This window comes from Falco biarmicus, chromosome 16 (assembly GCF_023638135.1).
Source record: "Falco biarmicus isolate bFalBia1 chromosome 16, bFalBia1.pri, whole genome shotgun sequence".
Taxonomy (NCBI): domain Eukaryota; kingdom Metazoa; phylum Chordata; class Aves; order Falconiformes; family Falconidae; genus Falco; species Falco biarmicus.
Genome location: NC_079303.1, coordinates 2,251,851 through 2,279,471, shown reverse-complemented (window position 1 = coordinate 2,279,471; position 27,621 = coordinate 2,251,851). Strand labels below are relative to the sequence as shown.

Below are 27,621 nucleotides of genomic sequence, written 5' to 3'. Positions count from 1 at the left end.
TGCGTCTCTGGAGACCTGGAGAAACATCTAGAAAGGACCCACGTTGGCTGCAGCTCCTGCTGGCCAGCTCACGGGGCCCTGGCTGGCGAGGAGCAAGGCAGTGCTGAGAAGACCCCAACGCACGCACTGCTCTCTGCAAGCGAGGTGCGGAGGTGAAGGGCCAAGCCCCCCATCACCCCCGGCACGGCAGCATCCTGGCTAAGCCTGGCAGGAGGTAGCGCAGCAGCAAGGAATAAGGAAAACGGGACACACGGTGCTTGTGGGGAAAACGGCCCCGGAGGAGCCACAACCCGGGCGCGTGGCTCCCGGGGAAACGTGAGGAACAGCCGATGCGCTCGGCAAGGTCAGGCGCGGCTGCTGGCAGAGGGGGCGCGGGGCCGTTTGTCAACTCCCCAACCTGCCCCGACGGCTGTTTTTGGAGCCAACGTCTGAAGCCTCGAGATTAACAGCGCAGGGTCCAAGCCCCACCCTGGAGCCGAGAAGCTCGTGTCCAGCCGGCATTAGGTAAGCGCGTGAGGAATGCAGCTTTCCTCCGGCTCACTCACGGAACAGCCAGTCCGCCACCCCCCGGGAGCCGGCAGCCTCAGCGCGGGAGAGGGGACCCCCATGGCAGCACCCGAGGGGGTGCGGCGTCGGGCTCAGGGCCGGTGGGCTCCGGGAAGGCACAACTCTGTGCTGGGGAAGTGAGAAACCCTCCTTTCCTACTGACCCACGGCTCGAGGGTCTTCAGCGGGGCTTCTCCGGCGTCAAACGCATCGCCTCGGTAGTGGCTGGATCCTTCTCTCCTCGCTTCGCCTGTTTTGACGAGCTCTGGAGGAGTTTATCTTCTTCTGCCCCTGAAGGGTTGGCCGGAACAATCGGGAAGGAAGGACAGAGATTGTTGTTGGGAAGAAAAGAGCTGTTGCATCAACTTTGTTTAGGGAACCAGGCTGAATTGACAAAACATTTTCCAAAGTGTTTCTTTTGACATTTCCCAAACAGAAGCATCCCGACTTTTCACTCAAAATGACCTTTCTGCTTAGATAAAGTGCCCGAAAAAGGGCTAAATAACCCCTCGGTGGCTGACAGGCAACGTGAAAAGAAAAATCAGGAAAGGGGAAAAGGTGCATTAACACTTGTATTTAATTGTAAAAAGTAAAAACTTTTTTTATTCTTCTTACATACAAATCTCATTTATTTACACACTTTACAGGCTTTTCCCAAGTATTTACAAAGTTTGCAATATATTAAATTATGACCATCCATAAAATTCTGCATTAAGTGCATATTTACATTCTTTTTTTTTTTTTTGAATCCACCACTGAATTTATAGTGTTCAGCATTGAAACAGTCTTTATGCATATATAGCTTTACCTCCCAGCGCCCCTGAGCCTTTATAACACGGCTCCCCTCCCCGCAGACAAAAAGATAATGCTAAAAATAAATCACCTGTCACTTGTTTGAATGGCCAAAGCAAAGGGGAAGTCCAGCATCTCCCTTGTTTAACTCAGCAGGACAGTAAACCCATCCTTTACAAGGAGTTTCCTGAAGAGGCGAATATATAGTTCTACATATAAAATTTACGAAGAGGAGCAAATTTGGCTTGCAGGTAGCAGAAGCTCCACGTGCACCCACAAACAGCCTCACCCCCGAAAGTGTTTGGTTCCCTTGGGGACAGCGGGGCTAAAAGTGAACCACTGAGCCTGGGACTGGCCGATGTGCGAACGTCCTTGTCCCCAGCGGTGTCCCCGATGCGAACACGGGGTTTTGCAGGCAGGAGGATCACCCTCCCGCGATGCTGGCGTTCACACAGCTCACCCGGCTGCTGAGATGCTCTCCTGCCCCCACCTCCCCTCGCCGGGGCTGTTCCCACGCTGCGAGCCTGGCTGCTGCAGAGGCCAGCCCCAGAAGGGGGGTGCTTTGTCCAGCCCAGTAAAACCAGCTCCTCTGCCAGACCATTACAGCAAGAGGACTTGCAGGAGAAGCTAGGGCCCCCAGACTCTAGGGTTGGATTTCCTAGGAGAGCTCTCCAGGGCGCTGCAAAGGGAGTTTGAGGTTGGGATTTGTAGAGCTGCCTCTGGGGAATGAGTGTGTGCAATGCCAGCGAGGAGAAAAAAAAACAAAACAAAACAAAAAAATCAATAGAAACTGGCAGCTTGGTTCCTTAGGGGATGCTGATTTCCTGGTACTGAAGTAAATAATACTGCTCCTTTCTCCTCCTTTCAGTTACCCTGAGTTCAGGAACTAAGAGCAACGGTCAATGACCCCTGCTTTTCGCAACCAGCTTTAAACCATGATCCTCCTGCCCTGCCGATGGGCGACAGCCCAGCTTCCTACCCTGACAAGCAGCAAGATGCCCCCTCCGCACCCCTGCCCGCCGGGCTCTCCGGTGGGACTGACTCGCCGCACCTCGCCGGCGTGATTCCAGAGCAGCTTTGCAGCCTCCGGGACACGGGGTGGGCAGGAGCCCATCTCCCGGCTCACAGGCAAAGAGCTCTGAAGCACACAAACAGGTTTGGAAAAGCTGGGATGCACGCGTTGCCCGAGCCGGCCGGGGTGGGGAGTGGGGGGATTGTCCAAACCAGCACATGCGCTGGGACACGCACAGGTGCCAAAGTGAAGCTGAAGGCAAGGGAGCCCCCGAAGGGACACACACCCTCTGCGACTCACCCGATCGCATCTGCCGCCGCGATGCCGGAATAGCCACGCTCCCCCTTCAGCCTCGGCAGGCCACGAGGAGCTGCCAGGCTCCCTGGGGAAGTCACAGCCTCCCGCAGCCTTCGCAGAGGCTCTGTGAAGCTGGAGCTCTGGGTGAGGAAGATGAGCTAGGCTCACTCGCAGCTGTTTGGCCAAGGTGTCAAGACGTCCTTTTGCCCATCCTAGTTTTGCCACCCCGGCCTCACGTCCCAGTTTTCCATCCCGGCTCCTCGCTGCATTGCAAGGCGGAAGGCACGAGCACTGCTTCTCTGGCAGCTGAAGACAGGAGCTGCTCTAGAAGCCGTGCTACAGACCAGGGCTCCGCACTCGGCGCTCAGGGCCAAAATCAGCTCTTTATCAGCAGGAGGATTGCCCTCCTGTTTTAGTTTAGCAGCTAATTCCTTACAGTTTTTGGAAGAGGAAGAGAAAATATACTGGAAGTTTAAAAACAAATGATGTAAACTCCAAAGGGAGCAAGGTTGGGACATATGCAATGTATCGCCTAGACACAGATCTGGAAACTTATGCAGAGACCATAAAGTGCACTTGGAAAGCTGATCTGCAAACAGTCCAGACTCACCATCTTCTGTCCAACCAGCTGCAACTCTTTGAGGGGAGAAGCAATACGTGAGAGCACTTCTGCTAAATAGGCACAAACCTGCCCTAGCCCCCCCCCGCCACCCCCCTCTCCCCCCAATCTAAACAGCAACCATAAATAGATCCATTTTCTCTGCTTCTTCCCCAAGGAGCCAGACGGCCACAATGGCTTAAGCGTGACTCACAAAACACAGGCGTTTCACAGACACTTGAGAATTGTCTCCGCAGCTCTTTTACAAGTTACATTCAAGGACACTTAGAAGTAACAGCATCGCCAAAGCACCCGCAGTCTCAGCAAGAATGGGTCCCGCGGGTTCTCTCCGTACGCACCTCTAACCCAGCGCTTCACAGAAATGGATCAGGTACAAAACCAGTAAGAGGTGAAATAACCTCGTCAACCTTTGAATTTGACTTGAGAAGCTGCCAAAGCGTAAATAGCAACGGTCACTAACGAGGCCCTAATTCTGCCATCACCAAACTCCCGAATTTCCATTAACTAAGATCCAGGCTTTAAGAGGAGGGAGAGGGGTGGCGTGTGTGTCTTGGCATGTACAAGATTGCATGTAGTGTCACACATGTAAAACACACCCCAAACATTAACATTACTAGTGGAAGTCTTACGAGTCCAATTCCCTTTAATATTTTGCTACAAATTAGGTTAGTCCTTTTCTGTCCCGAGAGAGTCAGACCCTCCCCCTTTGGTTCTACTAGATCTGCTGCGTGTCGGTCCCGTGTCGGTCCACTGCCGAGGGCCGTGCACACAGACTGACACGGGTGCTGAGGCTGTTCCCATTTTTTTTTTTTTACAGGAGAAAAACAAGGGTTATGCATAGAAACGTTTTGCAGAGTCAAGGCCTCACAGACTAAATTCTTTGGAGCAGGAACTGTCCTCTGCCTTATCCTCGTACAGGCACCAGACATGGTCATCCCACTTGGCAGTTTTGTCAGATGCTAGTAAGATTAGTACAGGGTTTGCTCCCATTCTCCTGGTCTTGCTCAAAACCAAAGGCTGGATAGACATTTTTCCAATCTGTCATTTTACGCGTACCTAAAATATTTACAGAAGAGGTTCTTGCTCCTGAGAACACAGTTAACTCGCTTTCAAACAAAACCCCTCCCAGTTCCATATTAACAAGTGTGAGAGTATGTCCTGAACCCCAGCTCTGGCCTATGAGTTCAGCCTGACACATCTGTAAATGATCTTCAAGAGCAGGATCAGACCCAAAGGATCAGACTTGGAAGGGACCGCAGCATCCGCAGCCCGCAAACACTGAACCCGAGCCTCTCTCAGGGCATTGGATAAAGCAGTGCTCAAGCAACAGGAAGCATGCGAAGGCAGCTTGGAAAGGACTCAGGAAAAACCAACGTTCGTTCTGAAGACACAGTTCCAGGTCTGGAAGGAGTCGATGCAAAAAACCCATGCCAGGGACGAGGAAGCTTTCAGGTGCTCCCGTAGGTACCCTGGGCCGGGAAGGCAGGCAGCATCTCTCAAAGCAAGGAGCACACGGAAAGGGTTGTGAGCCCTGGTGTCTTAGGTGCACAATCAGAAGATGGAATCAGAAGCTGCTCTGCACCCAGCCCCACCTCCATCCCGAACTACTGCACTCCCAGCACCAGCACCACCAAAACGTGCATCGGTATTTTTATAGGAAAGGAGGTGGAGGAGAAAAACCAAACCCACAGTTACCATTTGACTCACTCACAACCTGCTGATAGAGAACCACAGAAGAGTGATCACAAGACACAAAGAAGAGGCCTGAACAGATTCTTTTGGTACAAGAACGACGCAGTGGGTGAGGGTCTCTGCCCCTAGGCTGCAAGGCTCACCTCAGCCCTGGAGCACGGAGCTGAGGTCGGCTTTGCGGGGTACACCACCGAGGCACACAGCTATGTACGCGGTGGAGAGAGGGGGTGGAGTTGGGACACATCACCAATTCATTCCCTTTGTAGAGCTGGCCCGACAAGACAGGCTCAAAGCTTCCTCCTCAGGAGGAACGTACACAGAAATGTCACCCGCCCCCTCCACTCCCAACCCCTCCCCGCGACGTTTCAGAAGTGCCATAATCCACAAAGGACACAAAGTGAATCTCATCCTGAGAAATCCCTCTGCTGCTCCTGGAAAAAACCCTTCGCTGCAAACCCAGGGCTTACCTGAGGGGACAGGGAAGGTCGTGAACAGCTTTAGCTTCTCCCAAAATACATTTGAGGAAAGGCAAAGAATTACCTCAAGGGTCAGGAAAACAGTCATTTTTAAACACTGTAAACATGCAGGGTGGCAAAGCTGCCTGCCCCAGTTGCCCCAGCTCGCTCTTTTTCAAGATGTTGCCTTGGCTTCAAAGCTGAAAGTCTTCTTGTCCTGGGAACAGCTCTGTTTTCCCACCCCACCATCCTTAGCTAGCAGCTCCATCACAAACCACTGCCGGCTCTGTCCCTCTGGCCACGAAGCTCATCGTCCAGTAATCCACGCTGGCGTAACCTTTGGAAGATGCAACGAAGAGGCCGTATTAGAGGAATCCAACCCAGGCTTAACGACTGCTCACATTTCCCGTGAAGTGCTGCGGGTGTGCAGCAGCGCTCTGCAAAGACCCAGCGCTCAACGACACACTGGGTTTGGGACGCCCAGCAGAGCAGCCCACACTGCTCGGTTTTCAGACTGAGCATCCCATGGCATCCCGCTGTTTGTGTTCCACTCCCAGTCCAGAATGATCACTCCTCCGCACTGTGACAAGCAGGCACGCACCAGTTTGGAGGCGGGAAGGGCACACACCACCTTCTCAGGTGTCAGAGAAGCCTCAAGCCGTCTCCTGACTCCAAGAGATCTCCCAGACCCCGCACGCTACAACACCGGTACTCACCCAAATCTCCAGCTTCCAGCTCCACCTTGAACATCTCACAGTGTCCTCTGCACTCGTCCAGAGGCACGACGGTCAGGGTGAGCTGTCCACTTCCAACAGCAAAGAGGCTGTGCAAACTGTAGCTCTGGGGCAAGAGGAGAATATTTCAAAAGCCTCGCCAGCTTTTCTCGGGTCGGTCTGATCACACAAGGGGGAGTCACTGCCCTGCAGCAAGGCGAGACAGCACAAACCACGGGGTTCTGCTCCCCCAGTTGCCAGCAGATCACAGCTGAGGTCGGCTGCACACAAGGGTCCTCCTCCCCTCTTCTGGCCAAGGCAATGCAGGCCCTCCACCCCCCCAAAGCCCACAAAAAACGGAGGAGGAGATCAGGCTAGAAGCCTGAAGTGTCACTACCTTCAGTGAAATGCCTTTACGGCACGTATCTCAGAATGGGCGAGACACACTGCCAGCAACGGCTCCTCAAACGCAACTCTTACATGAATTCTGCCCAGCTGTGCACAAAAAGGCCACCCCCTCCACCAGCCACAGAGGAATCCCAGGACATAAACGTGAACGCAGCTGGGACACCACACAGGCATCTCTAAGTGCCGAGGGAGATGGGCACGGTGCACCACCCGCGCTAAAACCAGACACAACTTGTGGGTGGTACGGCAACCGTGAGATGCCACGTTACGCGGGAACGGACAGAACTGGCACAGCCCTAAACCCTCCTTGCCAGGATTGTATCAGCTGGAAATGTCTTGCAAATCCCTCAGAGGCTTGGGACTTCTGGAGGACAACTCAGAGATAAGGAGATAATGCCTCCGGGATGAATTTCTCACCTTATTCCCCAAATCTGGATGGCGGATGAGGAAGCAGCTCTCCAGGGACACTGTCTTGGGGAAGGAGAGCAAAGAGGAAGCGGGGAAAAGTTCCTGCAGAATCCGAGTTTTATTCACAGATTTGTTCCTAGACAAAACAAAGCGACCCATGTTAAAGAAGTATCACGCAATGATATTGCTTGTATTTAAAAGTCTGCTTTCAGAGATCAAAATTCTTCACAAATATCCATGCTTGATAAACAGCATGACAGACTAGCCCCAGGAGCTAGGAGCAAAATTCAGCCTCTCAGCTTCTAAACCTGTGCTCCTTCACATCTTCCTCTTAGTACCTGCAGCAGGACCACGTAAACAGGGAACAAACAGATCATGATGGATGCCTAAACTTAACTTCCCTGCTCTCTTCCCTTAAAATGATCCGAGTTATTGATCGGATCCATTAGTTACAAAAGATGCAGAGAGGTGGCATTGCACGCAACCGTAACTGAAACCACATGGCAAGGCGGGGGCAATCAAGTCTATTCTCTCGGCCAGGGAATGTAACTGGAAAAGCCAGGGTGGGGCTTGTTATTTTTACATCTCTGTCTAGTGGCTTGACGTGATTAATACTGCTGTACCCTGATCATCTACCACTGCTGCAGTCGAGAAGTGCAGCCAGAAGATCCCACCTAAACGTTAGCAAAAGCACAGGCTCCACCATGCCCTTCTCCAGGTCTGCTCGGACACTGCTCCTCTGCTTGTGGGGATGTGCCAGGGAGCCCGCTCCGCACCAGGAGGCACCTGCCCACGTTACTTCTCACCCTTCTCCCCGTGAAAAGACTTTGCTACCACGCTGGATTGCCCTGCGACCTTACAGACCCCCGAATTGTTCACGTCCTGTAGCCACACTAAAATCCCTTAGCAAAAAGCTTTTAGTCAACAGGGGATCAGGATGAGCGTTGGCTGTTTTTTTCTGTGTGAGAACCAAGCACAAATTGCAGGATCCCCTAGCTAGTTACTCCTCAGTGTTTTGTAGAAGTCATGGTATCTCTTCTCGGTTGACCCTAATGGTGGAGGATTTCCACTGAGCAGACACAGTTGATTAGAAATGTAAACCAGTTGCCTCAGGTGACCAGACCACAGCCCAGATGATTAACCTATGGCCTGAAGAACAGGACCAAGCACTCAGTCACTGGGATATTTTTGTCTTCTAAGGGGAGCAATACATGAGTCCCAGCCACGACACTCCATTTTTAGTGCAGAAGCCTTCTCCTTGGATCCAACCAGTGCCAGCAAGCAGCCAGAAGCCTGTAACCCACTCCTCTTCCCCCTCTCTCCAGCTAAAGTGCTGCAAAGAGCCTGGGCACCGTGCAGAAAGGATGTATACATCCATCATGTGTTTTGTCTTTGACTCACCAGGGAAAGAAAAATGGGCAGCTCCACAATTCAGCTGAATTTTCTTCTATTATAACCTCTGACAGTTCTGGATCCTGGGACTGAAAATGCTTCAGTTCTTCATAGGAGAGACGCTGCCCCGTCTTAAACGACACAAAACAAAGATAAAAGCTGTACACCTCGGGTTCCTCCCTGCTCCCATTTCCATCCCGCCAAAGAACATCCGAGAGTGACAGCCATCTAGATTGCTAAGTTTCCAACCACGACGGTAATTAGTCAGAGGAAAAACCTGCTACGGATGCAGTGAGCTCCTCACCCCCCGACATCTTCGAAGTGGCTCTAAACGTCTTCTTAGATTGTTTATTATTATATTATATATTAGAATGTTACTTAGATTGTTTAGATTGCTCAACCAGCAGTTTGAGTTTGTGGTTGAAAATACTGGGCAGGAGTCTTTGGGTGGTGCTCTTCAAGAGTTTGGACCAATTATCCAGCCTTACAAATCTATGCGTTACCTTGATTAGAAAAGGCTGAGACCTCTGGAGCTTTTCTGATAGTTCTCCAAAGTCTGTCACTATCTGAAGGCTTTTCACAGCAGAACAGACTGTGCAGTTTGCAGGAAGCGTAGAAGCGTTCTGTCTGCAACCTGCTGCCCACCAGTCCTGGCATTCTTGGGAAGAAACAAGAGAAACATGTTTAATAAGATCAAAAATGAAATGGAAAGGAGACAGACTCGATGATAAACTCATTATCCCTGACATGAAACATTAAGATTTCTTACAGCTTCCAATGGCTGCAAGTTACTCAAAAAGAGCAAGCTTCACCGGGCAGGGAGCTCATCGCTGAACGTTTCCAGCACAGGCTGAAGGTTTTGGAGATGTGGCTCAGGGTTGTGAGAAATGGGAGAGCTTTATGGAAATTCCACTTCTCTGTACGTTTCAGGCATACAGGCTAAGCTACCCTTTCATTATCGGTGGCAGGATGTCAACCACCATATATAGTGCAATTAAACTGAAACAAGTCCGCAAGTAAAACAGCAATCCAAACATGTTATCGAGGAGACACCCAGACGACAAAAAAGAAATCCAAGTTGAAAAGAGCAACTCTTAACACGGTTAGCACTGGGGCCATGAACCCTGCTAAGATACACCTGAAACCACTACCCTCCCCTTCACCTATGCATTAATTAAGAAATACTCTGTCCCAGGCAAAGTTTGCCCAGTCCGTGACATGCGGAAGATGCTGGGGAATGCAGAATTTCCCCAAAATGTGCTGCTGCTGTTTTCATTCACCCCGTGCAGTGACTTGAAGACGAAATGGGGACAAAAGTCCCAGCACGAGGAACCCCTGGACCACAGCTATATCCATTTTAAATTCCAGAAATTGTTGTTACACCCTAATCAGCTGAACCGGCCTACAATGAACACTGCAGATACTTACACCCTCAAAAATGCAATTTTTATGTGAAACCATGACTTGCTGCCTGTATCCTGCCTCCTTCCTCCAGCTTAACAGCCCTCCCAGCACAAAAAAAGTCAGTAAACACGGACAGAAATGACATGCTGCAGCACTGAATGAACAGGACAAGGGCCAATAATGCTGAATGTCCCACGTATTTCTATCCGAAAGGGTCTGCAGGAGCAGCTGCCACACCTAAAGGACGTGGCTGTCATTTTGTGGCAGTGATAGCCCTGGTTCTGCAGCCTGAATCCGACAGGGAGATGTTTAACTCGAGCAGTGGCAGCAAATCCACCCAAGCACTTGATCTGTCAGGGCAGGTTAGGAAAAACCCAAGGCTCAGGACACATCTCACATGAAACACCCAGAGATCTGCCATCACAACAGGCCTACCCGTCCTGTCCAGTGCCAGCACATTTCAAAACAGCTCGTCTCCCTGACATCACTGCAGGCCACCCACTTGGGAAATGGAGTGGATGGGAAAGGGAAGAAAGAAGAGACAGCGAAGCCTGTCTAAAAAATAAAGTTGGGAAATGAGGATGCACAGCAGCTTTGCAGGGGGAGAAAAAGACCACGCGCAGCCTGCCTGTTACTGCCGCTGCGGTTTCCAGCCATGCTCATGCTCCTGTGCGTGGGTAATAACTCATGAACAGCACTTAACAGGAAAGCTGTTGCCTTAATTTTCCCTCCGACATCTGCAACAGACAACGAGGAATGTTACAGAGGATTTAGGTTCATTGGAACGTAACAATAAAGAGCAGATTTGGGATTCGCTTTGCTTTTTTTCTTTCTGAATATTTCCAATCAACTCCCAAATGCTGCATTTCCCACCCTACTGCTGGGATAGGGACTGAAAAGGATCAGGATATAATTCCTAGCCTTTCTGGAAGACGCGTCTACACTGCTTTCAGGGAAAGGGGTAAAAAGGCAAAACAAAGTGTAAAATCCTTATTGCAAGCAGAAGTCCCACTCTCATGAGAAACTGCTCCAACGTACTTTCCCTCCCTGCTCACAAGAGAAAAAAGAAAATCTTTGTTCCATTGCCTGTAGAAAGCTTCAATTTTACAACAACAAAAAAACCCTCAACTCACAAAAAACAGCTGGTCAGTGACAGGAAACAAAAGGCTGAAAGATCTCACCAGAGGAAGGGCAGTTGCCATGAAGAGACCAAGAAAACATATCTTATGGTCTGTCATCATACAGGGAGCAGCAACACTGTAATTTCTCTCTGGGCAAAATTTAGAAACCTCATCCCAGAGCGTTAAGCACAGCTGTCCCAAAATGTTTCTCTCTGGGCTCAGGGCAGTACCCCACGTAACGGGATGCTAATCAGCTTGACAGTATAGAGCTTGAATCCTTTTTGAGCTAGGCTGGGATATTTGCATTCTCAATTGCTCAATTCAGGAGGTTATTTCTTTTCCCCATGAATAACCCAAGCGGAGCACAGTTGAGACGCATTTCAAATGCCGCAAGTGGGGTTGTGGGATTTTTTTTTTTTTTTTTTTTTTGGTAATTAATCTTTTAGATTTATTGTTGAGGGTGTTAGTCTGTGCACCAGCATGTGTGTGACTGGCATGACAAGTACGGGCAGCGAAAAGTGCCTGCCCTTCCCAGGGAGGGAGGGAGAAGAGGCTGCGCACAGAGGAGAGGGCATGCAACCGCACACCGGGGACCAGAGCAGGAGTTTTACCAAGGATGCTTATTCTCTCTTTCGATTACCCTCCCTGCATTCCTTTTACATTATCACCCTGCCCAGACACCCTGGGGGATTATTTTGGTTGGAGTCGGGCGCGCTGTCTGCGTGCACAGAGTCTGCTTGGAGATTGAAAAGAAAGATGCACTCCTCATCCCAGTGCAACCATCACACGATGGTTCCATCCACTCACAGTCAACCATTAAAGTGCTGGGCGTGTGCAATGATCCCTGTGGAGTTTGAGCGCAGGGAAGCAGCTGCGGTACGGACACGTACAACTATCCATTACGCGACAGAAGCACGGGCCAGTCCCAACTAACCTCCTCTCCACGCTTGTGCTTCTGCACCCCTTTTCTGAGGGGCAGCTTGCAGTTTGCGAAGCCGAATCTCAGTTCCCCACTGGTCAGACCCACCTGGTTATTTGCTTTTACGCTTTATTAGCTCTCCAGAACAAGAGCTGTCTTCTCCTCTGTGTCAGTAGAGCTCCTGGCAGAGCCAGGCCTGGGGACTTCCAGCTGCTAACACAGCACAGACGAAGAGATAACAACTTTCCTTAAAATCCGTCTATGATTAATGCTAGAAGGAGTTTATGACTGTACTTTCCACTATGCAGAAAAATAATTTTCAACTTACAATCAATTTAAAATGAGCACCCCGCCCTTCTTGGCCATTTTCACAGAGGATCTCCCAAGTTTTTGGCTGTCCCCAGAACTAGAGAGGGGTGTGTGCACACAACCCCAGAGATGCTGGGTGTGGATGATCAGATTGGAAGCTGAGAGGTTATGGAGAAGACCTGGCCCTGCTTCTGCCCGTTGCAGTGAAGCAATAAAACTTATGGAAACTTGCCCACATAGATCTGAAAGCAGGATCTCAGCAACAGCCCTGGTCTCTTTAGGGACCATATGGAGGGCGAAATACCAGTCTGCCACCACAGCAGGTTCAAAGGGAAGCCCTGTAGCAGGGTGAGATTTTGCTCCTGCAAGACACACGGAGCCAAGGGCTGCTCCCGAACCTAACAAAGTGCTGAAAACAGAAAACCTCCTGCACGTAGAGCTGCAGGTGCTGAGGCAGCTTGCTGGCTCCCCACCGAGCTGGTTTGCTCCCCAGCGCACAGGACAGCAGGCAAGCGACAGCTAGGTCCGCACAGGAAAGTCTGGTCCAGGGGAAGGGAGAACCCCCCAGGATTTCACCACCACCAGGTCTTCTGTCCTTCCAGGCTGCTGCTCCAGTCACCCCCAACAACTAGAAGAAAGCTCCGCAGAGGGCTGCCTAATGCACTAAACAGCTCCACAGTCCACAAAGGTTGGTTCCAGATCCCCGATTCCTCTTTCTGAGAATGATGCTATTCCCCAGTCCCACCGCATACCTCACTAGGGATCGGTGCTAGGAGATTTGAAGCAACTTCAGCAAGACTAGGATGAACCTGGGGCTCCCACGGAAGACCAGTCTACGCGCTGGATATTCACAAGACATCTTTCTGTCCTTTCTGGTAGGTCCATTGTACAAGACTGGCTGTTGGTTCCATTAACACCTACAACACTTTTGGACTGTCCCTCACAGGGTCCAACGTGCCCATCGAGAACTACAAAAATACTTGTCATCAGGGTAGATCTGCAGGCTCTCCAAAAGCATGACCGACCCTACACTGGCCAATTCAAAGGTAAGCTCAGGATGGGGGTGGGCTCACCCAGGCCCAACCCAGTAACTCATTTATGGCGCTGCACTGACAGCTACAGCCCCGTTCCTACATGCTAGATCCGACGATGAGAAGATGCCGATTTCCACTTTTACATTATCTCCCTACAGCCGCACGTTCGTAAAAGTCAAGGGATTTGTCAAGATGGATCTGAAGAGACCCTTCAAAGGGAGGGATTAAGGCCTCAGCCTACCCTCTGCTGCCTGTGACCGTACCTTCCCCTTGGCCAAAGGGACCCTTTATGGATGTGCATCTGACAGTGGGATACTTGCCTCCTCCATTCATTTTCATAGCAGAAGCCCAACCACAAGCTGGTTCTTATGGCTGACACAGGGCAGAGCTGTTTAAGAGTCATTCAGTCCCACCTGTAAGATTCCCAGTAGCCTCATCAAAAGAAGCGTGACCAGCAAGTCGCGGGAGGTGATTCTCCTTCTCCACTCTGATCCCACGAAACCCCACCTAGTGCACCGTGTCCAGCACTGGGATCCCCAACATAAGAAGGGCACAGACCTGTTGGAGGAAGTCCAGAGGATGCCACAAAGATGACCAGAGGGATGGAGCACAGCCTGAGTCAGGCTGAGAGAGCTGGGGCTGTTCAGCCTCTTGAAGAGAAGGCTCCAGGGAGACCTTACAGCAGCCTGCCAGTACCTAACGGGGCCGACAAGAAAGCCGGAGAGGGACTTTTTGCAAGGGCATGTAGTGACAGGACAAGAGGAAATGGCTTTAAGTTAAAAGAGGGTAGATTTAGATTAGATATTAGGAAGAAATTCTTTACTGTGAGGGCGGCAAGGCACTGGCACAGGTTTCCCAGAAAAGCTGTGGATGCCCCTGGACAGGGCTTGGAGCAGCCTGGTCCAGTGGAAGGTGTCCCTGCACACAGCAGGGGGTTGGAACTAGATGATCTTTAAGGTCTCTTCCAACCCAAACCATTCTATCATTCTGTGATATGATTCTATGACAAAGGGCCCACGAGATCCTCAGTGCTCTGATGTCCAATTGCTATCATCACAGAAGGGCTGCAGCTCTCCCTCCTGTTGGAAATACCTAGTTTCCAGATGCTGGATTTTACAGTGCTGTTTTCCATTATTTTAAGGACAGGGATTTGCAAGGTCTAGCCCTTAACCTTAAAGTGAAGTTGCAGCTCATAACCTACTGCTATTGCTTTGACAGCCAAAGAATATGCAGGCCAGGTTGTTCTTGCTCCTGAGAGATGACTAGCCACCTGCTGAGTCGGGACCACTGCAGACTTACAGATACTGTACTCCTCAAGCAGACAGCTTGCTACTTGTTGTGCTATGCCATTACTACATGAGTATCACCATGCCCCCTTTCCCAGACTTTACAGAAAGATAAAACAGCGTTCTAAAAACTCAAAAGCAATTTAGACATCCATTCGTGATCACAATCTACAACATGGGTAAATCTCATCGTTCTCACTTTACAGATGCAGAAATTAAGAGCTCTGTAGTTACCGTGTGGCACAGTTCAGAGGAGATACTCAGTGCACTTTGCTGCAAAAACAACGCTTCCCAAGCTCCATCTTTCTGAAATTCTTCACTAGGTTAAAAATTAATTTGATCATTTATAATGTCATGTCAAAGTCAGGCTAAACTGATGGGTTCTTGAGCAAGTCAGACAGGAATCATAAGGAGAGCTTATTAATTACAGTGTGGAAGTCCTGATTAAGGAATGCATCACAGCGGGGTTTTAAATATATACTACAAAGAGAGTCCCTGTTCAGCACAAGGTCCTCACCACTTCCTCACGCTGAACTTTTTTGTAGCTCTGAGTATACTGAATATATTTATGCCAGGAGAAGAAAGTGCCTCCCAGTTTGGTTCCTAGCATTTTTAGGAACAGCTAGCAACAAAATAACAGCTACAAATAAACCCATCAAGAAACCCCTATTTTTGTTCTGGGTAAAAAGTCAACAGCTCCAAGAAATACTCATTCATCTCACTAATGGGTAACGGCTGGTCAAACAACCAAAGGATGATTAGTCAATCTCTAGCAAAGCACAGAAATTATTTTGATCCAATGAAACATTGTGAAATCAAGTCTGCTCAGCCTAGCCCAAGTCCACTGGGGAGCAAGAACATTATTTCCAGGAGAAATCTGCACCTACCAATCTAGAAAACTGAAGGCAGGGACCAAGCTGTCAGGAAAGCCTCCAAAATCCACTCCAGCCTGCACCTCTGGTTACATGCCCTAGAAGACAGCTTGTGCTGATCTGGCAGTGTCTGCGTGAGCAATCTGGCTTGGAGGAACAGCAGGTTTTGGAAACAAACCCCTCCCAGCTGCCGCCACTTGCCTGATGGTGGCTTCAGTCTGTAAAAGGTTTGAAGTCTGTGTGTCACTAGTGCAAACAGAGCTCTGCTAGGCTGCTAAACACCTCTGCAACAGGCCACGTACAGCACACACACTCTGCAAGTGAGGAAACAAGAAATTCTGGAGCCATCAAGACATAGAAGCAAAAGGAAGAGTTTTTCATGTTCCGGATTACCACAATGATTTGTAGTTAGTTTACTATCAGCAAATCCAAATAAACAGTCCACAGGCTGAATGGACGCCAAAGTAAATGAAAACAGCTTGGCACCAGCCTGCCCTGCAAAGTCAGCCTTTTTCTTTTCCCCCTGCTTTGAACGAGCCAACACACATGCCTGTTGGTCACTCTCAGGTTATATTATAAAAGGGTTGTTTACACACACAAAAAAAAGATCAGATAAAGCAGCAGCTGTACGGCGATGGGAAGGAGTCCTGCACGGTGCTGCAACGCACACCATGCTCAAAACGCCTCAAAATGCTCCAGGCCCCGGAGCGGGTGCATGAGAATATGCATGAATGCAAGAGCAAACCAGCCTGACTTTACTTAGGGGGAAAAAAAAAAGAAAAAAGCTCCTTTGTGAGCAAGAGGAGAAGGCCGCGCTGAAGGCAGCAAGAAGTTCGAAATCAGATCCTGCTTTACCTCCCAAGCAGCCCTGTGCAACCCTTCCACTCCGAGCGGGCCCCATGTTCCTTCGGCTCACGCATCACCGAACCCAGCAGGTCAGACACAGCCTGGGCTGCCAGGCTGGGGAAAGGCTGGCTGAATACCTGGGTGCTCCAGAAGCAGAAAGTCCACCCTCGTGTAAGGCAGGCGTGCTGGATGCTCCCTGCCTGCGCGGAGCTGCGCCGAGGATAAACACACTTAGGGCTACAGTAAGAGGGGAGGAGAGTGCAAAGTGGAGAGAAGCGTGGCTGGCCCATCGCAGGCTGCCTGCAAAGGGTTAAGATCAGAAAGAAGACAGGAGCTGGCCAGGTGCCAAGGCAAGCCTCCAGCTAAACTGAAGGTGGCCAGCCAAGAGGCAGAGGCTGCTGTCTTCTCCCAGTAACCCAGCCTGCTCTGACCAGTCCCCACAAACAGCTCTCCCACCCAGCAGGCTGTGACAGTGACAGGCCATTTACAAGGTGTTGCTTAAACACAGCTCCTCCAGTTGCGTTCCTTTCTCTAAAACAGATTGTGTATAAAATCCATAAACATGATTTTAGCCCTACTGGTCTAGGCAAAAAGGAGTGAGCCTTTAACACGAGGAGCCTTTAACACGAGGAGCCTTCTGCAAGCTGGGGGGTAACTTGCGCAGGATCCTTTTTCCAACACCGAGATACACGTGTGCTTGTGTCTGAAGTTAGGTGTGCTGAGTAGCTACTGATCCGGCTGATTTTGAACCGTGTAGGAGTACGCGTTCAGGGCTGGGTCTCATTATTAGAAGCCAAGTTGGATTTTCCCCGAGGTCACTACAAACCTCTGCTATCAGTACGATGCACTGTTGGACGAGAGCCTGTTTGCCACTGACCCACCCGCAGGTTTTCGAGCTGCAAGGACCGAATTTACTACGGGCAGAAACACAAGTTAATGTCAGAGCAACTTAATGCTCTGCTCATCGTGTCATTGCTCTGTGCGGCTGGCAGGGAATGGTTATCAACCAGCTGACATTCAAATTCATATTTAGATATTAAGAAAGCTATGAGGATGTCACACAGTTGGGAAAGGAAGAACCACTCGGTCGAGTGACCATCATCGTCGTTTTAAAAGAGAAAATCCCTTTTCCTTTGGCTCTGATTACTAAAGGCTTGGAAAGCTCATGATTGCTTCCTAATACTCGCAGGGAGAGGGAAGCATTTGTACCTGCCCTTTGCACCAGAGAACTGCCACACAGAGGGAACAAGTTGTCTGTCCCAGCTTATGTCAGAGAGGAGAAGCAACCCCAGTTACACAGGTCCTACTTTCTCCTTGGAACAGCACTACAAAGCCTTGAGTTAACCGATGTGCCCACCCCAAATCCACCGTGTTCCTTACAACAGGTAGAGCCCAGAGGTCTGCAAACCCACCGCCTCCCTGGGGGCTGCGGGAAGCGCTGATCCTGCCGGCTATCAGCTGCGTGCTGCAGCGGCGAGAGGCGTTTCCCCCCGCCCCGAGCAGGCAGCATGACCCAGCACTGGGGCTTACACAAGCTCTGTGTAAACACAAGCTCAGGAAGAGCAAATGCAAACCACATTTCCACAGAACTTTTCCCCAGCTGAAGGGACCTGGGTTCCTAGCCCTGGGAAAACAGCTGAAAAAGAGGCACAGACGCCAAACCCAAGGGTCTAAGAGTCATCTTTGAAGAAACAAAGGGTGGGAACATTCGTTTTAATATGGGAATTGATCTGGGGGAGAAAGCCAGCAAGCAACAGAGCAGAGACAGGCAAAAAGGAAATTTACTTTGGATTTAATCCTACAAATTTAACGCAAGAGAGTGCTTTGCGGACGCTGCTCCTCACCTCGGCTGCTCAAAGGTCCACCCACAGCCACCAGCAGACAGGCAGCCCTTGTCATCCACAGCCCGGCTCTTGGGATGGAAGGGACGAGGATGAAGGTGAGAGTGCAGGCAGGTCACCCCGAGACAGTGGGAGAGAGCAGCAGTATCCTCCACCCCTGCTCCTCCCAAAGCCTCACCGCCACTCTAACGTGGGGCTCTGGCTCTCGGGGGAAACCAGGCATCTGAGCTCCCCTTGTTCTGCAACACAAACCTGGCTGCTCAGCCCACACCTACCAGGGGAGCAGGCTCCAACCTGCAATCCCGGAGACAGGAAAGCTGCCCCGAGCCCACTGCTCCCCGAGCAGGCTCGGGGGGGACAGCAGAGCCCCAGACCGCAGCCCCACGCAGGCAGGCTGCCCCTGCCCGCCCAGGCGCTTCAGGCTTGGAGGAAACGGCACGGACCACCCGTGCGCCCACGCTCGCTATGGCCAGGCTTTGTCTGCACCACGTCGGGCGGCGTGGCCAGGGGAAGTCTGCCAGCACTGCCGGTGGGCCAAGGCAGCCTCCAAACTGCTAACAGGTGGCTTTCAACAGGAACAGCCCAAGCTGGATTTGAACTGGTGCCCAAGCACAGAAAGCTCCAACTTTCGTCCTCAGCCCCCTCACAATTTTCATCTACCAGGATCTACATAGAGAAAGGAAGAGGAGTCTGCACATCGAGTCCCTTCGTTAGCGGTTTTCTCTGCTGCTCAGTCTCCCTGCACGAAACCTTCTCCTATGGAAGCATGATTCAGAGAACGCCAGACCTGCCTGCAAGACCTCCCAGCCTTATGCTCACATCAACAAACACGATGGCGAGAGGCAGCTTTACGCCTTCCTTCAGCAGGCCCCAAGGCCAAAATCAAGGGCAAAACGTTACATCACGCACAAGGCAGCGCTGAGAGCGAGCCTGGGAGCCCACTCTGCCTCACGCCATGGAACTCCCTCTCCTGGGTCTGTGCTGGATGGCTTTACCACAGCCCACTCAGCAGCAAGCCATGAAGTTGACACCGGTGCCGCTGGGACAGTCCGGTGGCCACAGCTGCCTGCCAGGAAGCCAGGACATGAGGGATTCCCACAGGAATCCAGCCAAGGTTCAGGCTGGGTGTCGCACTCTCCCATTCAAACAACCGGGGTCTAGTCCAGTTCCTTTTGCTGAGGCAGGATCAAAGTTCCCCCAGCCATCCGTAGCAAATCTGCTAACTGGGACATGCTGTGGTTTCCACCACAACTTAATAGTGGTTGGAAAAACAAAGCGGACGCTGCCCTGTCCCCTTCGTGCCTCCCCTCCTTTCCCCACAGCTGGCTTGCTGCCCACCCAATTGCTCATCACTTCAGAACATTTCCAGGACTTGTTTAAATGCATATCAAATCCCTCGTGCCTCCACAACAACCTCGCATCCTTCCTTTCCATCCATCCTTCCCCTTCCCCCTGCTCCTTTGGATGCTCCCCAGTCTCCTCCCCATTCAGCTGGTTTTCCCATCAGTAGCCCAGACTTGCTCCTGCTCTTCTTTAGCTTCCCAGCAAGACACCCGTGATTTCAGGCAGCCCTTGTCCTATAAACTTTTTGCTGTCCCAAGGAACCTCCCCGGGCTCTCCCCGTCCAAGGCGGCCCTGCAGCATCTGAAGGAAGAACCTGTAAACTTTCCGAATAAAAACTCACTGAACAAATACAAGCATTCAAGTTCCTATTGGCTTCCTTCTCCATACAGAAGCAGAGGGGCGTTCGCTCCTGTCAATGCTGAAACGCAGTAGATAAGCAGGCTACTCATGTCAAGCGGCTATCAGAGCCATCTCCTCGCCTCTGTTTTTTCCTCCCTGCGAGAGATCCCAGTGTACAAGGAAGGAAAGGAACAATGGGGATACCCCGTCCCACCCATACGAACCCAAGTCAACCCAAATCCCACGTGTCAGCGGAAGAGAGGGAGACACACAGAGAAAATGCAGGACGGCGCTGGCATTTCAGAGCGCCTTTTTGAGCGATGGCAGGAAGGTCAGAGCCAGAACAGACAACTCCAACACAATGAACTGCTGAAGCTAAATATAAACCCGTCAAGGGCATGGATACAGGAGTTTGTTTTTACAGTGAGCCGACAGTTGATCAACACTGTGCCACATCCCTGCTCAAAATAATTCACAGCTTTATCATTACTGACAGTCTTTGTATTTTATCAGAGAGGCGGTGTCCATGCTTCCACCCATTTGCCAGCCTAAGTCAGTGGAAATGATTAACTGAGAATGAGAAATACTCAAACTTTTCCATTTCTATTATGCCAGTCTAGGAAAATCTATTACATTCCTCTCCCTTGATGGGACCACATCATTAGGGAGCCACTTATCTGCCGTCTACACACACCTATTACCCTTAATGTTACGTTAATGGCTATGAACACCATAGCTCTCCAGCCCATGGTCCCTTCCCAATGCGCCACCTGGCAAAAACTATTTTTCCATAAACCCGGGTCACATGTTGAGGTTTCTACACTTTGCTCACAGACACCAAGATTTGGTTGATAAAACTGTTTTTGCCTGCCTACTCAGAAAAAAATAAAAAAAGGTGACATTTACCCAGCACAGCTATCGCGGTATGATTCTCAGAGCTGCAGAAATTTTGAGAGGAAGGGGAACTCTTGTGGAAGAAAAAACCTGAGGTGTTAAAAGCAAGGAAAAGAGAATGTGCAAGAACAAAATTATGAAGTTAGAGATAAAATATGCTTCAGCCCCAACGAATGGAAGGAAAGAGCCCTAGCTAGAATTCAGGATGCTATTTTTAAGTACGGTGGTAGGAAAAGAGAAAACCATGGTGCCATGCCAGTAACACACTTGTTATTCGGTGCTCAGGGAGACACTCAAATGATTTGCATGGCTGGTATTTAACTTGGTATTTCTTGCTAGGCTTATGTTACAGCAGAGAAATAATTTCCTTACTCTCGAGCATGTACTTCTTGGCAATAGGCAGGGAGAGCAGCCGGATGTGACCGATGAGGGAGCCCCAGGCATGGGCTCTGGAGAGCGGAGCTTCAGGCGGCAGCGGGCTGTAGGGCTGGATCACGAAGTAAACAGTCAGCAAGACCAATCCCAGTGTGAGCAGGCCCTGCGAGAGAAAACAGGCACTTAATTAATTATACCGCAGTGAGGCGATGCATCTCCAGACCAGGACACACCTCCTGGCTGGTATCAAAGGGTTGTGGCTGGGCGCTGCAAGATGAACGCTCCAAATTTTTGCTGTGGCTTCTCACTCAACTGCAAAGCTATTTACGTACACCGAGTCGTCACACAGTTTTATTGTTAGGGCTGTCCAAGGACAAAATTAAGCAGCCTTCAAACCCAAGCCACACAACTCTTCGTATATTTTAGCACTGCAAATAATCCAGCACCAGAGCAATGAGGATTATCTCCAGATAGTTCCAATTCCTCCCACCTAATCAAATAAAAGCTTGCACTTCTGCCATACCTCTTGCACAAGGATTTCAAGGCTTTTTGCAAACATCCGTTGAGCCTCGAAACACTTTGGCAGAGTTGGCACCAGCTCCCTCCTCCATACCAGAATCCCAAATAAGCCTTAAAAAAGATGACATGATGCATTTCTGCCCCTGGCCAAAGTCAAAGTGAATCAACAGCAAAAACAAGAACAGAAGCCTAAAGTTCCCCTTTCCAGTTTCCTGTTCTGCCTTGTTTTACAGCTTTTTATAGGATGCAAGGAAGAAGGCTTGATTTTTTTCCTAAATAGAAACCATTGTGTTGATTTTGTAAAGACAACACTAAAATATGACTAAGTATTATGCCAGGGGAAAGGTTTTCAACCTTGCAGCAAGCATCTCGAACCTACATAACAATAGCATCCCTTTCACCCACTTTGCAAAACTTTTTACAGCGCCTTTTGGTTAAAGGTCTCAAAACATTTTTCTAGCACCAAGCATCACGGCAGCAGGTTTATTTTATAGACTAGAAGGAGAATAAAGACAGGCAGAAACTTGTGACAGGGGTAGAAACAGAAACTTCATTATTCAACCTGAACTTTAAGAATCTCCTCCTCTCCTTGCATTTCCACTGAGGGTGCTGACACAGAGAATCTTTGCCTGAAGAATCAATCCAAGTCTCGTTCTTTAATAATTTAAGGAGAGGAAGGTGTATTGACATGCAACATTTTCAGCACACATGAGCAATTTCAAATCCTGGTCAGCTGTCTTCTGTTTTCAAACCAGCTTATGGGATGAAGGAAGGAAGCTACGCTTCACAGCCACTTCACAGCTTTTTAAATAAAGAACTCAGAAAAATTCTTCAAGAAAATGCAATGGGAAATAAAAGGCTCAGGTGCAAAAGGAGAACTCCATCCCACCAACGGCCTGTGCATGCACAAAAGACATCTTACCTTGTAGAGAACCACTAAGATAGGGTATCGTGGAGGTCCCCTTTGGGGTTCGTTTCTTTCTAAAAGTTGCTTGATGAATTTCTCAATGGCTTTTTCTGACATCCCACACTGGTGGCCAGTCTGCCTCACTAGATTAATTGTCTCTGATAGCTTGTCATAAATGCTGAGCTCATTGGCTGAAAGCTCCATGGCCTCCGATGAAAAATCCCTGCGGAGAGATTCAGTACGTTAACAGAAAACACACTCCAGCCGTACAGCTCAACACCAGCACGTGCAGAGAGATCACAGGAACATCACAATGTCTAGGCAAGGAGGAAGGCTTCTCTGGAGCAAACCTGTTGGCAGCCAAAGGCAACAATTTAGCTGCAATCCCAACAGTCTCTGTGGGTTCAATATCTCCTGGGGACTGAAAAAAGCCGTGAAATTTCCTGACAAGAGAAGAACCGACCAAGATTCGCAGCTTATGTAAATGAACAACGCTTCCCAGAAATCAATGAAACTCTATTTATTCATCTATTCCAAACGAATCCGTCCCATAAAGCAATTACTCACCAAGTACAAGAGCCAGCAATACAAAGCAGATCATCACACACAGCAGCCAAGCTAAGCTCTCCTGCGCTAGAATTTTAGTCGCTTATTTTAACGTAGATTTGTTTTCATTAAATCCCCTGTCAGCAATAGGAACAGGACAGACAAATAAGCAGTACGCATGGGGCAAAGTTCAACAGTTTACAATTTGTTTAAATTTTCGCAACCTATGTCCAGGCCAACTGATTATTGAGTAACAGTAACACGATAGCAGCGTGCTCCGCAGGCAATGAAAGCTCCGAGGTTCCTCCGAAAGTTTGCCTGCAGGTCATTCACATGCAGAAATGCCACATAAATACCGCAGCAAGAACTGCACTGTGAACGAGACGCAGAGACAAAGTGACATTTGATAGCAAATCATTTCCCACCATGAAATTTCAACAGGGAAGCTTGTAAGAACACACCTATGAGCGATCGACATTAAGATGCCAAAAAAAGAGATGGGTTCGTCCACCACTCTGCCTGTCTGCCACAAAGGCAGAGCCTCGTGATACCATGAGCAGCAGATGGGCCGAAGAAAAGATGCAAAGGAATTGCTGGACAAGCTACTAGCTGCCAATATGAGAATCCCCTTGTTAAGAGAGATGTTTTGCCTTGGAAAAACACTGCTGCGAGAAAGGGAGCATCTATGAGGTCTTGCTTTACAACCCTTTTTTCTGAGCTGGGAAAACTCTAACCTGGATCAAACTGGGACAACTGAAACTTTCTAGGGAGATGGAGTTTAGCAGTGCATTGCCCTGAATGCAGAGACTGAGGACCATCACGTAAAAACACCAGAAGCGTGATCGAGGCACCCAGCTCACAGCTGTAAATGGAAATCAGGCCCCTGTCCCCCTTTTCCTCTAAATACTACCCGACACCAGGAACCAGCTCCTCAATCCAGTGTGTTGCTTCACCCGATTCCCCACCTTGCTCTGTGAAGTCTGTTGATCCACTGCAAGAATCGCTCCCACAGGACAAATCAGACATAAACGTATGTACGTATATATCAAGAAATAAGATTCTCTTGTTTCACCATTGTTTCTCAACCAAACTTGGAATCTGATTTACCTTTAAAGAACTGGCCGATGGCTCCCCACCTAAACCATGGGCTCCTACAAGTCAGAACTCAAGCAATAGCATTTTTAATATCTTTTTTTTCCTGCAACGCTAGGGTGTAGTTTCAGAAAAAAACCCCACCCAAAACCCAGACACTTTTCAACAGGACTACCAGCTTCAGCAATTGCTCCTCTCCCCCAAGATCAGCTCCCTGTTCTGCTCTTGCACATTTGTTTGTGTGGTCACATGGTGAACCAGGTCAGGAAAATCATCTGGCTGAAAAATAACCCCTATTTGTTTGGTCAGCAGCTGCCTAAGCATCCAACTCAAGCAATTAATGTCAGATGTTATATTAACATTAGTGTCAAATTTCTAGCCATAGCCTTAGAAACACCAGAGGAGTAAAATGCCAAATTAAAACCAAACCTAACCCCAAGCATGCAATAAGAACACGCTGCACTACATTGCCAGGTTAATTAGCTCCTGGCCCTGCTCTACTGACATTCCTTGCATTCCATGCAAATATTTGTCCCAGATCTTACCACCTGAGCAGCCCCATGGGCTAGCAAAGCTGTCTCAGAGCAGGTTTGATCAATAATATCTCATTATGGATTGTAAAGTCTCCAAGGCAGAGACCGTTTCTTCTCGTCTGTAAAGCACCTGGCATGCACTTGACTCTATAAAAACAATATATTGCTTTACTAACTCTTTCATCCATGCAATACCCTGATTCCTAGAACAAGCAAAAGCCAGCACATCTGCACAATATTAAATACCTTCCCCGCCCCCCCCCAGTTTTTATGATTACTCTAGTTGCCTTGACGCTGCAACTGGCACGCTGACCGGTCTGAAAGGTTATCTAGCTTCCTCTGGCTCCCGTGCGCCAAAGCTTTCGCTTGTGAAGCTCTCCCATACCGAATTCCAGCAGATTCAGCAAGCTTCCCCTGCTCGCAGGATCCGCCTGGAACCACTTAAAACAATTATCCCTAAGGAAACGCCATCAAACACGACGATTTCCCCCTTTCCAAACAGCAGGAGCATCCTACTACAATAAAACACTGGGATACATCCCAGTTCTCCCCGCCTCTACATTCGTATTCAACTCTGAGCAAACACCTTTGCAGATAACGCTAAAAACCCAACGCAGCTCAGCAAACTCGAGAGCAACCCACATCCTCAGCCAGGCAGTAAGGCAGTGGGCTCCCACATTATTTTGAGAACAGATGAAGCCTTAAAAAACCAACAACACCCCATTCTATCCCTTCCTATCACAATACAAGCGAGAAAATAATAACAACAGGCTACTGTACCCGCTTCCCCGCCGCAGACACATACTGAGTGAGTCTTATCCCTCGCGAACAGCAGCCCCTCAGAGACAGGCCTTTTGTGCTGGGGAACCCATATGTTATCGCCACTTTTTTTTTTATGAACTCCACCACCCTCGGAGGAACAAGCAGCTCTGGCTGCCAAGAGGAATCGCGGCAGCTCTGGGCCTGAAGGATTCTGGCCCAAAAGGATTTCTGCCGAAGGAATCTGGCCCCAAAGATCTCGGCCCGAAGGATTCTGGCCCCGAGGATCTCGGCCCCAAAGATTCTGGCCCCAAAGATCTCGGCCCCAAGGATTCTGGCCCCAAGGACCTCGGCCCCGAGGATTCTGGCCCCAAGGACCTCGGCCCCGAGGATTCTGGCCCCAAGGACCTCGGCCCCGAGGATTCTGGCCCCAAGGACCTCGGCCCCGAGGATTCTGGCCCCAAGGATCTCGGCCCCGAGGATTCTGGCCCCAAGGATCTCGGCCCCGAGGATTCTGGCCCCAAGGATCTCGGCCCCGAGGATTCTGGCCCCAAGGATCTCGGCCCCGAGGATTCTGGCCCCAAGGATTCTGGCCCCAAGGATCTCGGCCCGAAGGGTCTCTTGCCTGAAGGCTCTCAGCCCCGAGGGCCCCGGCGCCGAGGATCTCCACCCGAGGGCCCAGTCCACCCAAGGCCCGGCGGGTGTTACCCAGGCTTTAAAAAGCTAAATATTCAGAGCGGATGGCTGTCGGAGGAGTCTTTAAAAGGGCAAGCTCGCTCGCCCCGCTGGCGAACCTGAAACAGTCTAAATAAAAATATCCTCATCTGCCTTAGCACCGCTCCTGCCGCCCCCTGGCCCTGCTGAGGGGGGCCTGGTCCCAGCCCGGGGGGAAGCCCCTCCGACCCCGCCACAGGCCCACGGCATCGCCCTTAGTTATCTCTGAGGCCGAGGAGCTCCAGCCAGGATTTAAAAAACTATATAATAATAATAAAAAAAAAAACCGAAAAAATTGAAGCACAAACCAGCCCCCACCCCCGCAGCTGGGCGCCTGGCGAGGGCGTCGCTGAGGCCCGGGCAGCCCCCGCGGGCCCGCGGAGCCCCCCCAGGCCCAGCCCCGGGCCCAGCCCGCCCCGGCGCTCCCGGCACCCCCGATCCCCGACCCCCGCCCCGGCCCCGGCCCGGCCCCGCCGCCTCCGGCCTCACCCCGTCCCCGCCCGGCGGCTGCCCCGCTCCGCCGCCCGGCTCCGGGCTCCTCCCGCCCCGACGGAGGCGGCCGGGGGCGGGGCTGCGCCGCTGCGTCCCGCTTCCGCCTCCGCCCGGCCGCCGGGGGCGGCACCCGGGGCTGCGGGCACCCCGGAACCCCCGCACCCGGACCCTGGGCACCCGGAGCCCCGCACCCTGAGCACCCCGGAACCCCCGCACTCGGACCCTGAGCACCCCGGAACCCCCGGACCCGGACCCTGGGCACCCGGAGCCCCCGCACCCTGAGCACCCCGGAGCCCCCGCACCCGGACCCTGGGCACCCGGAGCCCCCGCACCCTGAGCACCCCGGAACCCCCGCACTCGGACCCTGGGCACCCGGAGCCCCCGCACCCTGAGCACCCCGGAACCCCCGCACCCGGACCCTGGGCACCCGGAGCCCCCGCACCCTGAGCACCCCGGAACCCCCGCACCCTGAGCACCCCGGGGCCGCAGGCACCCCGGAGCCCCCCCCGCACCCAGATCCCCCCCACCCCCGCGGCCGCGGGCACCCAGACCTCCCCACACCCAGATATCCCCGCACCCAGACCCCTGGGCACCGCAGGACCCCGGGCACCCCGAGACACCCCCCACCACCCAGAACCTCCCCCGGCTCCCCGAGACCCCAGGCACCCAGAAACCCCCCGGCACCAAGACACTCCCCCCTTGGCACCCTGAGACCCCCGGGCACCCAGACACCCCCCACACCCCAGACCCCCGCACCCCCCAGCACCCTGAGGCTCCCGGGAGCCCAGACCCCCCCTCCTCGGCACCCTGAGACCCCCAGCCCCATCACCCAGAACACTCCCCATCACCCTGAGCCCCCCAGGCACCCAGACACCCCACCCACCCACCCCAGCATCCAGACCTCTCCTCCAGTGGCCCTAAGACCCCCCTAAGGCCCTAACACCCACCAGACCCCCTGAGACACCCAGCACCCACCTGAGCCCCCAGCACCAGCCTGACAGCTCCCCCCCACCCCACAGGCCCCCCCAGACCTCCCCAGGAATGCTAAGAACCTGCCAGCACCCACCTGACCCCATGAACACCTTGAGACCCCCCCCAGCACCTGCCTGACCCCCCCCAGCACCCTCAGTATCCCCCTGCTA

The 27,621-nt window shown here is 51.3% G+C and overlaps 1 protein-coding gene across 2 annotated transcripts; it reads right to left on the bottom strand.

The window, feature by feature from the left end:
- Positions 1 to 1,104: 1,104 nt before the first annotated feature.
- Positions 1,105 to 26,550, bottom strand: C16H6orf89 (chromosome 16 C6orf89 homolog). Of its 2 annotated transcripts, none has more exons than XM_056362046.1 (8): positions 26,477 to 26,550; positions 22,359 to 22,566; positions 20,915 to 21,080; positions 8,837 to 8,991; positions 8,343 to 8,464; positions 6,951 to 7,077; positions 6,129 to 6,252; positions 1,105 to 5,749 (listed from the first exon to the last, which is right to left on the bottom strand). In XM_056362046.1, the coding sequence occupies exons 2-8, from the start codon at positions 22,545 to 22,547 to the stop codon at positions 5,664 to 5,666; spliced, it is 969 nt and encodes a 322-aa protein (XP_056218021.1). In that variant the 5' UTR covers positions 22,548 to 22,566; positions 26,477 to 26,550; the 3' UTR covers positions 1,105 to 5,663. The 2 variants fall into 2 exon arrangements, with proteins under 2 accessions (XP_056218021.1, XP_056218020.1); XM_056362045.1 differs by lacking the exon at positions 26,477 to 26,550 and adding an exon at positions 22,911 to 25,566.
- Positions 26,551 to 27,621: the final 1,071 nt, after the last annotated feature.

What these genes read in the sequence shown, in the direction of transcription:
- C16H6orf89 (XM_056362046.1), bottom strand. Translation starts at nt 22,547, where the DNA reads ATGGAGCTTTCAGCCAATGAGCTCAGCATTTATGACAAGCTATCAGAG. An exon ending in ATCCAGATTTGGGGAATAAG is followed by an intron (nt 6,253 to 6,950) that starts GTGAGAAATTCA and finishes CTCTTGCCCCAG; the next exon opens with AGCTACAGTTTGCACAGCCT. An exon ending in GCTGGAAGCTGGAGATTTGG is followed by an intron (nt 5,750 to 6,128) that starts GTGAGTACCGGT and finishes CATCTTCCAAAG; the next exon opens with GTTACGCCAGCGTGGATTAC.